General features: G+C 31.5%; 2 protein-coding genes across 3 annotated transcripts in view; one reads left to right on the forward strand and one right to left on the reverse strand.

Annotated features, from left to right (window-relative positions):
* LOC126749002 (phosphate carrier protein, mitochondrial-like) overlaps positions 1–8037 on the forward strand; it is a 101200-nt gene extending 93163 nt beyond the window's left edge. Inside the window, exons 4-9 of one of the 2 annotated variants that reach the window (XM_050458606.1) lie at positions 788–889; positions 953–1071; positions 1809–2007; positions 3660–3786; positions 6636–6885; positions 7876–8037. In XM_050458606.1, the coding sequence (XP_050314563.1) occupies positions 788–889; positions 953–1071; positions 1809–2007; positions 3660–3786; positions 6636–6885; positions 7876–7959 (881 nt within the window). In that variant the 3' untranslated portion in view covers positions 7960–8037. The remainder of the gene's footprint in view (positions 1–787; positions 890–952; positions 1072–1808; positions 2008–3659; positions 3787–6635; positions 6886–7875) is intronic. The other variant, XM_050458598.1, reaches the window with a different exon arrangement.
* The window catches only part of LOC126749023 (structural maintenance of chromosomes protein 2-like), a 445423-nt gene that overhangs the window by 46910 nt on the left and 386388 nt on the right, over positions 1–12125 (reverse strand). The window lies entirely within an intron of this gene.

Here is a 12125-nt window from a genome sequence, read left to right on the forward strand (position 1 = left end):
ATTTCTAAAATTTCTGACAAAGTTGGAATTATTGAGATAGATCTAAGCTCTGGCTAATTTTCAGGCTTACTAGCCTGGGACAGGGGTCTTATTAAAGCACATTTCTATATGTTTGGAAAATATCTAAATCCTAACTACGGTCATACAGAGCTATCAGACACTAATTGATCGCATTTTTTACCTCAATTTTCAAGATCAATTTATTTTTAGGGGTACCATTGATTTCAGCTTTTCAGATCACAAACTAGTTTTTTGGCATTTAAAAAAGTAATAATTTTAAAAAGTATAAATATTGAAAAATATAGGCAAACATTTTCATTATATGGTGTTTGGTAGTAAAAAGTATAAGGAATGCCTTCTTCAATGCGAAATTTAGGATTGATCCTTGTTACGGAATTGCGCTTCTCATGACATTTACACATAATATTGAAAAGTTAGTAGGGGAAGTCTTTTCTCCACAAATAAAATGCTAATCCTCTAATTTCAGGAGTGATGCATTTCGGCAAGTGTTCTTGGCATCATCAGACTTGAGTTACTTAACACGTACACAAATTCTAAACAATAACCGTTATAGGGATGTGTTCATTTTATAAGGAACTCATCCTAAGGTTTATCTTATAAAATTTTGAATAAATAAATCATATAAAGATATATCTTTCAAATATGTGAAATGGTTACAATTTAATATTAGCATATGGAAGCATTGAAATAAAACCATATTTTAAATACATATTTTACACAAATTTATTTATTTCATCCTTATGACTAACATACTGTTTCCTTGTAGGTATTCTGTCATGTGGAATTACTCATACAGCTGTAGTTCCTTTGGATCTTGTTAAATGTCGTATCCAAGTCGACCCTGCTAAATATAAATCTGTATTTAACGGTAAATATTAAGTAACCAGGGTGATCAAGTAATGCTAACCAAAATTTTATTACTTTTCTTTAGGGTTCAAAGTCACTCTTGCGGAAGATGGCGCCAGAGGATTGGCCAAAGGTTGGGCACCTACCTTCTTTGGATATTCTGCCCAGGGTTTATGCAAGTTTGGCTTGTATGAAGTCTTTAAAGTAAGTACATGAAGAATACAAAGTTCAAATTAAATGGGCATTTAAAAACCACACTTAAAATGAATAAATCATTTTAAGTGTTAAAATTAGATGCAAAATTATTGTTTAGTAAATTCCAATGTAGGCACTTACCATTTTAAGTGCTTGCTATTTCACCTTACTTACAATAGCTTTAAAGCAAAAAATATTTATTATAACATGTTTTATTCGGACTTCCGAATTATCCTTCACCCAGTCAACACGTGGTCGTTTGTCTTTTCCTATCCTATCTTCAGATCCGTTCCTAATCCCTCGGCGGTGGTAGCTAAACCTATTCACGCCGGTAGTCAGTGCATTAAAAAATCTAGTATTATGAAAGTTTCGATTCGGAAAATAGGGTACATACCCGATAGTTTTCCCAAATCGCCAAATTGTGCTGGCAAGTTGTCTCGTAGCACCGACATTAACCTAACAAAACAAACTAACATGTTTTATTCATTTATGTCAAAATAGAAGACCTGATTACAAACTATTTTTTGGCTTATTTAGTTTTTGTTGGATTTAACGCTTCATTATTTTAATAAATTTTGTAGATAATTTAGGGTTGAAGCAAATTTAGTAAAGAAGTGCTATTGTGTATACTTTTTTGCAAAACTTTTTAAGTGAAAATCGGTGTATTTTTTTTTAAATTTGTAAATTTGAATACTTCATAATCTTCATTTTATTTATTGGCTCACATAAGTTTTCTAATTTTCTAGGTATTTTACACCGATGTTATTGGAGAAGAAAACGCATTCTTGTACCGTACATGGCTTTACCTCAGTGCCTCAGCTTCTGCTGAGTTCTTTGCTGATATTGCTTTGTCTCCTATGGAGGCTGCTAAGGTCAAAATTCAGACTACGCCCGGATTTGCTAACACCTTGAGGGAGGCTTGGCCTAGGATTTATAGAGAAGAAGGTAAAAATTATCTTTTTACAAATATGAAAATTAAGACCTATCGTCTACAGATTCCTGAACTGTTTCATTCCTATCTGTTAAGGTCCTTTTTTTTGTTTACTTTGAAAATATAATCCGCATTATCCAAATGCTTTTATTTTAATTATGCACAACTGTTTTGTTTCGCCTTTGTTAAATAAGTTACCAACATGTTTAGCAAAAGAAGGGTCGAATTTTTAAATAAAGTTTAGTTTCATGTGGCTTTTTTTCATTCCATATGTCATTGTGAAAATTTGTAAGGAGAATCTCGAAAAATTGACGCCTGGTCTATTTTATATTTAAAAACTTGCCAAGGGAGAAAGAGTTCAATAACCGTAAAACATGATAAAAAAGTTAAAAAAAACTTTACAGTTAAAAAAACTACAGACTCTTTAAAACGATAAATATTTTTTACTTGCTATAAATTAAAAACTAAACGATATCTTTAAAGTTAATAGTCTTGTAGTATGGTCGCGGCTTTGCTTATAAACTTACACAAGTCAAAAATACAGAAAAAAAGCATTTACATTTTGCATTAACATTACAATAATAATAAAACTCATGCAGTCACTATATAATACGATAAGATAAAAACATTAAGTAAAACTAACAAATACAAAGCAGCTTTAACAGAAATACAATATAAACATAAAAAAACAATCCTCCTAAAAAGCCACAGTGGAGTGAAGAAATTTTCAAAAGAGTAAAAAAGAAGAAACTCCAGTCTTGATCTGGAAAATCGATGAAAAGGTGGAGTTAAGGAGTCATTATTTCTAGTAAAGTGCCGGTGGGTATCAGCATATGTTGCATAGTCAGTCACATTTTCCCTAACATATAATAGGCACAGTAAAATAAATGCACAGGGTAGAGTGAGAATTTTCAATTTCCTGAAGTGGGTTTACAACACTCTCTGTAGCCCAAACGAGGAATCACCCTCACACATCTTCTTTGCAGTGCAAATATCTTAGACATGTGCACCGAGTGGCCCCAGCTGATAAGACAGTATGTCATTATAGAATGAAGATAGCTGAAATAAGCAATCCTAAGTGTGTCCATTGAGACAGAGCCCGATAAGTTACGGATAAGCAATATGCCTCTTGATAATTTGGCTGACCCTCTTCAACGTGACTCCACCACATTAAGCCACCAAGACTTGACACCAAGAAAATTTACTGTTACATTCGAGAGATGCGGGAAAGAACCAAGATCTCGAAGAGAAAAAATTATCTGCTGGGTTTTGGTTTCGTTCAAAGATAATCTGTTTGAAACAGCCCAGTTTTTCAACTTTGCAAATGACTCTTAAGATATGCGAGAAATATTCACTTCACCAGCATAAGTAACTAAAGAAGTTGTGTTATGTTGACGTAAACCAAGAATAAAAAAGGGCCCCAGAACGGAGCCTTGTGGAACTCCATGTTTCAGTGGTAAACAATTAATTAAGTAAAGTAACATTATAAACAAATACAAATATAACATATACAACATAAACAAATATAACAAATAAATTAAACAATTAATTAATTAATTAGTAAAATAATTTATTTTAGCTGTTTTTATTTCCGTTATGTATATTTTATTCTTATGATTTTATAGCAATAAATGTAGCCAGGAAAAATATTTTATTAAACTTACAGGGATGAATGGTTTCTACAAATCCCTTGTGCCACTTTGGATGAGGCAAATCCCATACACCATGATGAAATTCGCCTGCTTTGAACGTACTGTTGAATTGTTATACAAACACGTCGTTCCTAAACCAAGGTGAGTTTACAAATTCATTCCAACTGTTCCATAAAAGCAGGCTCTAAATAATGTTATGTATTTGTGAAGTTTAGGTATAATTTAGCTTTAATAAAAATTACATCCGAAACAACATACGAAGTCATTATGACATGTATCAATAGTCGAATATTTGTGTTTAACCAGTTTTAAATTCAGGTTGAATTAATAGCTATGGAAAAAAGTATTCCTAGTGATTTTCGCCTCAATCATTAATGTCACTGAAGCTATAAATTACCATTTGAACTTGCGTTCACAGATTTTCATTTTACATACAAAACACGAGAAAACGTCATTTACATCATCTATCCAGTTTTTTTATTACTACGACAAAATCTTGGATGAAATCAAGCAAAATCGTTAAAATAATTAATTCCATGGAAATAGTTAACAATCTTTAAAAAATAACTATAAATTAATTCACATAATAATAATAATATTTTTATCACTCTTCTGTCACAGCAACACATACTCAAATATTCTTATAAAATAGAATTAGTAGAATCGCTTTAAAAAGTTCAAAAGAATTAATAAGAACATAAAATCCCTCCTCTCTATGTAAAAAAATCCAGAGCTTTGTTCATAAAAGAATGCCTACCATAATTCGTTCTGTGAAAACTAATGAGAAATAAATTATTCTAAGTGCTCTCTGAGGATTTGAAAAAATTAGAGAAATGTCACACATAATCCGTCTTTTATCAAGGTTAATAAAATTTAATTTGTTGAAAATAATTGAACCATATTCAAGTTGTGATCTGACTGACCTGACATACGCCGACTTAACCGCTTCCTGTGAAAGATTTTGCAACTGATCCGGGTAAATCCTAACACCCATTGTGACTTGATAACGTGATAAATGATTGACATGCTCATTAAAATTGAATTGAGAATCAAATTGCCAAATTCTCGTCTTGCTATTTATTTTGCAGATACGGATCATCTATTGAATAGGACAATAAAATCTTATTTTTTTTTTACTAAAGAAAAGTTGGAAACACTTATCAATGTTAAGATCTAACAAGTTACACTTACACCAATTAAAGAAACTATCTAAATCTCTCTGAAGTCCTATATTTATTAAATCTACATGCATAATATTCAAAATTATCAAAAATAGTTTATGTTCAGCTGCAAACATCAAAAATTCACATTTTTTAAGGTTGTTGACAAATATACAGGGTGACACAAAAAAAGATATGACGTCATCAATATGTTTTTTAAAAGGAAACCACTCTTTTTATAATGCAGAATCAGAAAGAACGCATTTTTTTACATAGGATGTGGTAGAAATGAATAGGGGTTACATAAGCAATTTTGAATAAAAAATTATGATAAAATGTAAAATTAAAGAAATACCTATCAAAATTGAATGTTGGTATTTTGGTTTTTTAGTTATGTTGTCGTTGTTGTTGTCAGTGACAAAAAGTGAATGTATTTTGGTGAAACTATTTGAAGTATTTTAACATTTGCAAAAGGTGTTTATTCTTTTTGAGAGGCGAAAGCAGTGTCATCCTGCGTTTTATTAGTACCTACTATTATTGTATGAAATATGAGAAAATTAACCGAACGTCAAAGAATCGAAATCTTGTGCATGATTGGTTTTGGAGATATATCGCGTACTCAAAAGGAGGTGGTTCAGTTGTTTAATGCAACTCATCCTGATCGGTTGCCTATTAGCCAAAGCATGGTAAGCAGAGGTGAAGCAGAGTTTCGTGAATTCGGGCATGTTCGGGATACTCAAAAAGTTGGTCGGGGTTCAATAACTGAAGAAGATGAGCTTAATGTTCTGTTAACGGTCCAAGATAATCCAAAGTCACAATCACAGACACGGCTTGTTATGTTAATTTATCGCGATCTACTGTGCATAAAGTATTGAAAAAAGCAAAGTTATAAGCCTTATAAAATATTCTGATTCAAGAGCTATCGAAAGATGATTTGGTTGCCCAAATGAATTTTGTGAACAAATGCAGCAATTATGTAATGATAACAATAATTTTGTAAAACGGATAATATTTTTTTACGAAGCAACTTTTACTCTAAACGGCTATGTAAACAGACAGAATTGTCAATACTGGACGACCGAAAACCCTCATTGGTCCACAGAATGTCATACACAACACCTTCAAAATGTCAATGTGTGGTACGGTATAGTGGGAGGAGAATTGTCAATACTGGACGACCGAAAACCCTCATTGGTCCACAGAATGTCATACACAACGCTTTCAAAAAGTCAATGTGTGGTACGGTATAGTGGGAGGCAGAGTTTTAGGACTTTACTTTTTTTATGACACTTTCACTGGTGAGAGGTATTTCGAATCTTCAAAATGATCTTATCCCTGCTCTGATAACTTTGTATCCGGATTTGGAGGAACCCGACATGCAACAACGTGATATTTTTTCAGCAAGATGGAGCTCCGCCACACCATGCTTTACCCGTTCGCAATTATCTAGATGAAGTTTTTCCAAATCGTTGGATAGGTAGACGAGGATTCATTGAATGGTCACCCAGATCGCCAGATTTAACTTCCCTCGATTACTTTTCATGGAGATACTTAAAAAGTAAAGTATATGTCACCAAACCAGCGAGTTTAGAGGATTTAAAAGAATATATACGCCAGGAAATTTAAAATATTACTTCAGATGTCATTGACAACGTTCAAAAATAATTTTTAAATCGCTTTGGTTATTGTCAGGTTGTTAACGGTGCTCAATTCGAACATTTAATATAGATAGGTATTTCTTTTTTACATTTTATATTTAAAATTTGAACTTTTAATAACAAAGTTGTTAATTTTTTTTTTGCAGTACTAACATAATCTTAATATTTTTAGGGCCGAGTGTTCCAAAGGTGAACAGCTTGTTGTCACATTTGCTGCTGGTTACATTGCTGGTGTATTCTGCGCTATCGTATCTCACCCTGCTGATACAGTCGTCAGTAAATTGAATCAAGAAAAGGGATCCACAGCCCTTGAAGCCGCCAAGAAATTAGGTATGGCTGGTTTGTGGAAGGGTCTAACTCCCAGGATAGTCATGATTGGTACCCTCACCGCCCTACAGTGGTTTATCTATGACGCTTTCAAGGTAAGAAATATTTGTTCAGATCCTTTTTCATTTGTTTGTCTTTTTCATTGATTTGTTTTGTCAAATCTAAGATCTAAGCATAGTATTTCGTACAGCGCCGTTGCACATTAACTCTAAGAATTTGAAAACTTCAGTTTCAAATTTTTCATTTACAAAAATTCAATATTAAATTCAAATGTGGGCTTTTTCAATTTTCCAAGTTGTATTTTAATGGGAATTATTTCTTGTGATCTCAGTATATTAGCTTGCTTATTTTTTTTTCTATATAGGTTAAAAAAACTACTTCATAACAATAACAATTGTAAATAATAAGTACAAAGATTTAGGATTTTCGTGGTCTAGAATTTTTTTTTTCTAACCTACCTTGGGAGATGAATTTGGATAATAGCTGTGAGACTATTGTCTTTCAAGCAGCTAATATTATCAATTATTTATAAAGGCAAAACAGCACAACATTGCTAAGCTGTATGTGGTTATAAATTGTTAGGATAAATATACTTGAGGACTCACATAGTGTAGGATCTTATTCTATGTAAATGATCTTTCTCCATATTTTGACCCATATTTTGCTTTAGTTTTCTCACACCGATTTTCGTCAATATTTATAATTATTGCGAAACTGGTTTGATCTCAAATTTTATCTAAAGTTGATCATAATGTTGTGAAATATTGCTTTAATCTTAGAGATAATACTTATTCATACATATCCAGAAATCCCCTGAATATTATTTTTTACCTTTGTCCAATAGGGTCTCTGCCAATATGAGTAATATCCATTTTAAATATGTCGAATATACTGTAAAAAATCCCTCAAAAGCCTGTTAAATGTTGAGTTATTGACAAGATCTTTAACAAAATATCATAAATGCAAAAATAATATTAACTATGCTGCTAAGATCTTCATTTGAAACACAAATAAGTATAATATTAATGTCAAATAAGCCCTTGATTTGTTTCAACTTTAATTTTTTTTGTTTTTAATTTCTAAAGGTTGCTATGCGTATGCCACGTCCACCACCACCAGAAATGCCCGAATCATTGAAGAAAAAGCTGGCAGCCCAAGGAAAATTGTGAATGAGTCGATAGAAATAGACAAATTTATTTAAATTTTTACGTAATTATTTAAATTAAAAATTCCATTATAAGTCATAACGAGATTTTTTGTTGAAAACTTTATTTCTATTGCTCCTTAAACAGTATTGAAACTCCAAAAAATTTTCGTAGGAAAAACATACATGTACGTGAAGTTTTACTAATTGTTAAACTAAAACTTTCTGTTGTTTTAGATGTAAATAGGAACAAAATATACCTTTGTGGTGAATTTCCACAATATAGTGACTTTTCTTTCAGGGCGCACAAATGCGCTAGGTTTTATCACTAAGGCGATCACATAAGGTGAACTTTGCATTTCGGTTGCCTAAATCTGTAGGCAAAGTCTATGAGCCAAAACCAATATACCGGAAAACTGTTAAATATATATAAGATCTATCTTACAACATTGAAAAACTAGAATCACTAAACAATAACTTTGCCTGTTTCAACATGTGCTCAGGATCAAGGAGGTGTTGTTTACAAAAGTATTCACCGATTCTCTGTTGTCAAGTTTACATACATTTTCAAAATAACTTATAATAATGCAAATTTTTGTTCAATGTTGGAATAAAAAGAAAAAGTAAAAATAGATATAACCTATTCTAAAGCAAAAATAGGATCTTTAAACTAAAAAGAAAATTAATGTTTTTATCCCTAAAACCGCTTCTGAAAAATTTCGAATAGCAAGCACAAGCTCAGTGATGCACTAAAGGTCATCAAACGGCTTTGTGTTTACGCTCTGCATTTGTGAAGGTCTATTTTTTTTTCTTAAATTTTTAGTTCTTATTTGAGTGTTTTTATGAACTGTTCGGTAGCTTTAAACCAAGTATATTTGTATTTATGACCTTTAGTGCATCATCAGCCAAGTCAAAATTTAAGTTAAGATTAAAAGTTAAAATTCATAATTTTAACTGCCACACCTTAAATAATACTCAATATAATTGCTCAAAGTTGAACAAAATGAAATATCTTAGTTTTTTTAGATAAAAAAAAGAAATATATTTTATTAATTTAGAAGTGTCCTTAATGAGAAATTGTTTACTATTCTTTACTGTTCCTTGATTGAATCTAATCTGAGATATTGTATTGTCATGTGTGGTGGCGCAGACAATTGATAAAAAAACATTGAATTTTAAAAATTATACAGTGCATTCATGATGAAAGGAACAAATTCATTTAAAATTCACGTATTTTTTCTTTTATTTTTCAGACACATCTGTTAGTATTGTCATTTGCGTGTTTTGTGCAACAAAAATTTTCTATACAGGGTACCTGAACTAAAAACTATGGCGATGTACATTATTTTTTTTATACGGAATACCAGGTATATCAATCATGACATTCTACAATATATTCTGAATATCGTAGAATTGTAAAAATCTGACGTTAAAAAATATAAATTTATACAATATTTATTGCAACTAATGTTCAATTTATCCTCCATTTACTAAATATATAACTTCCAATTGGAAATGTTCAATAACTTGCGGATTGATTAGTCTAATTTCTTGTCGAATTCTGTTCTTTAAATCGACTTTATTTAGTCTATTCACATAAACTTTGGACTTCAAATAGCCCCATAAGAAAAAAATCTAATGGGGTTATATCCGGTGACCTTGGTGGGCACTCAATCGGTCCTCTTCGTTCAATTCATCTGTTAGGGAAAGTTGCATCAAGAAATTGTCGAACGCCGATAGCAAAGTGAGGAAGGAGACCCCGTCTTATTGAAACCACATCTCATTCCTAGGTATTGTCAGCCTTTTGTGGATCAGGGAATAAAACAGCGATAAGTTTAAACTGGAACAAGTCCAAGTAGCGCTCTTGTGTACGCACCCGGTCTCCAAAACCAATCATCAAGAGTTTTTCAATTCCTTGTTTCTCAGATAAATGCATTTTATTAAAAAATTATGCGTGAAACGACAACTAATATGACAATTATACTCACAAATTCATGACAAGTAGGTTCTAAAATTGGAAACAATTAAATAATAGTTTCTACGTGTTTTCTAAGAATTCAAAATGTGCTTATTTGTTTAACAAAATAAATTGTTGTTTACAAAGCCAATAAAAATACCTAATTTACCTATAAATAATAAAACAGACAGCACTCTACAAATAAGTATACGAAATAAGAAAACATACAAACATTATTAATAAAATTTTTGTCCGTAAATTCAACGTCACATATTAAATTGCAGAAAAGAATAAAAATAAATATATATTATAACATATAATTAAAACGAAAATGAATCTTCACAAAATTTCAATAAAGAATAATATGCCTTCCCCACTAAGAGTGTACGCAGGCGCTATCTAAATATATTAATTGCCTCTTTAATGTTACGTGGTAGATGATTAAATACCTTTATGCCTTCATAGATGATAGATTTCTGCGTCAAGGTAGAAGTGGGGATAGGCAGATGCAAGTTGTTTACTTGACGTGTTGCGTACCTGAGATTTTCTGCTATGAATTTATGATGATGTTCGTATGAGATGCTAGCCACTTCCAGGATATATCTATATACGAGTATCCACTCGTGACGGTAAGAGCACTCTCTTTGATGAACAGAGGTCTACAAGACTCTGGGTTTTGCCCTGGAAATATACTGGAGAGCCCATTTTTGCACCAAGTTCTTCAGTTGTTAACCTTACAGCAAAACAGCCTGAAGATAACGTCTTAGCAATGCCCCCAAGAGATACTCTCTCCAGGGAGCCTTTAAAGCTCATAAGCTTAGTTTTGTCTGCATTTAACGACAGGAGATTCGAATCAAACCAGATCTTTAATTGCTGTAAATCTGTTTGCAGAGAATAGTGCAGACTTGCTGTCTAAGCTGCGCCATAAAATCGTGGTGTCGTCAACAAATACAGTAAATTTCACCAGAATCAAATGACAAATCGCAAAAGACTGCTGCGGAAACTCCACCGTTCATTTGGCTATATAGATCGAAAAGGAAGTTATAGATTTGACAAATCATTGACTTGGCATATGGTTTGCTATACAAAAAGTATTCAGAAATATATCCCAGAATTGTAAAACATTAAACAGGGTGTTATATTAAAAAAAAAAAATTAATGTTGAAGCCCTAGTTTCTACTTGAGGCACCCTGTATAGAAATTTTTTATTTCAAGAAACGCTTTAAGGCAGCTTGAAATTAAGTTAATGCGATCCAAAGACCTAAACGAATATTGATTATTATGCGGTTCGGCTGTAGACATATTTGGCTTAACGTAAATCAGAAAAATTATACAAACAAAATCCCAATATCTCCGGAATCGCAACAGAACAAATCGATTAATATAGATCTTAAGGGGAAAATCTACCTGGCTCAAATTAAATGTGTTTAAATTATTGTTTAACCGAACAAGATGGGAAGCACCATTATCCAACATATTTATATTAAAGTCTAAGATAATATGAAAAAGATCAAAGAAAGCAATTTAATAAATAGTTTGCTGTGAAAACAAAATCTAAAAAATATAGTTTTAGATTTTGTTTATTTTTTATATCACCACTCTCTAAAGTGTAAATTTTATGATGGAAAAGAAATGTAAAAAAATTATAAATTTATATAGCTCGAGAACAGAACAAAACAAAGATAAAAACAGAAATAATTAAAATAATTTCATTCGCGACCATTTCTCAAAATGAAATAAAATAAAACATATTAAATATTAACAAAAAAAAAATAATAAAAATTATACTTAATAAACTTAAAATATTGATACCATGTAGATCATACTCGCTGAGTCTGACTTGAAATATATTCCACGTGCTTTTCCTATACCAATCAACGGAAAACGAATAGTCGACAACATTATCCATAGCCACATTGTAAGTAAAAGACTTTTTAAATAATTCTTTCCTATGTCTTGGTATAGTTATGGTATTTCTATGTCTTAAATTTAAACTGTGAATGTCGGTTCGAAATGTTAATCTATCAAAAAGATACTCTGGAATTTTCTCCTTTAGGATTTTATAGAAGAAGCATTTTTTTGTAGAATAAACCTGTTCTGCATATTTAGTCACCTAATTTCTGTAAGCTTATGTGAAATCGGGTTTGGACGAGAAATTTTAAAGATTAACCTAAGGCAGCTATTCTGAACCTTTTATACTGTTTCGATCAGCATAATCTAAACATGGGCTAAAG

Source organism: Anthonomus grandis, chromosome 2 (genome assembly GCF_022605725.1).
Source record: "Anthonomus grandis grandis chromosome 2, icAntGran1.3, whole genome shotgun sequence".
Lineage (NCBI taxonomy): Eukaryota > Metazoa > Arthropoda > Insecta > Coleoptera > Curculionidae > Anthonomus > Anthonomus grandis.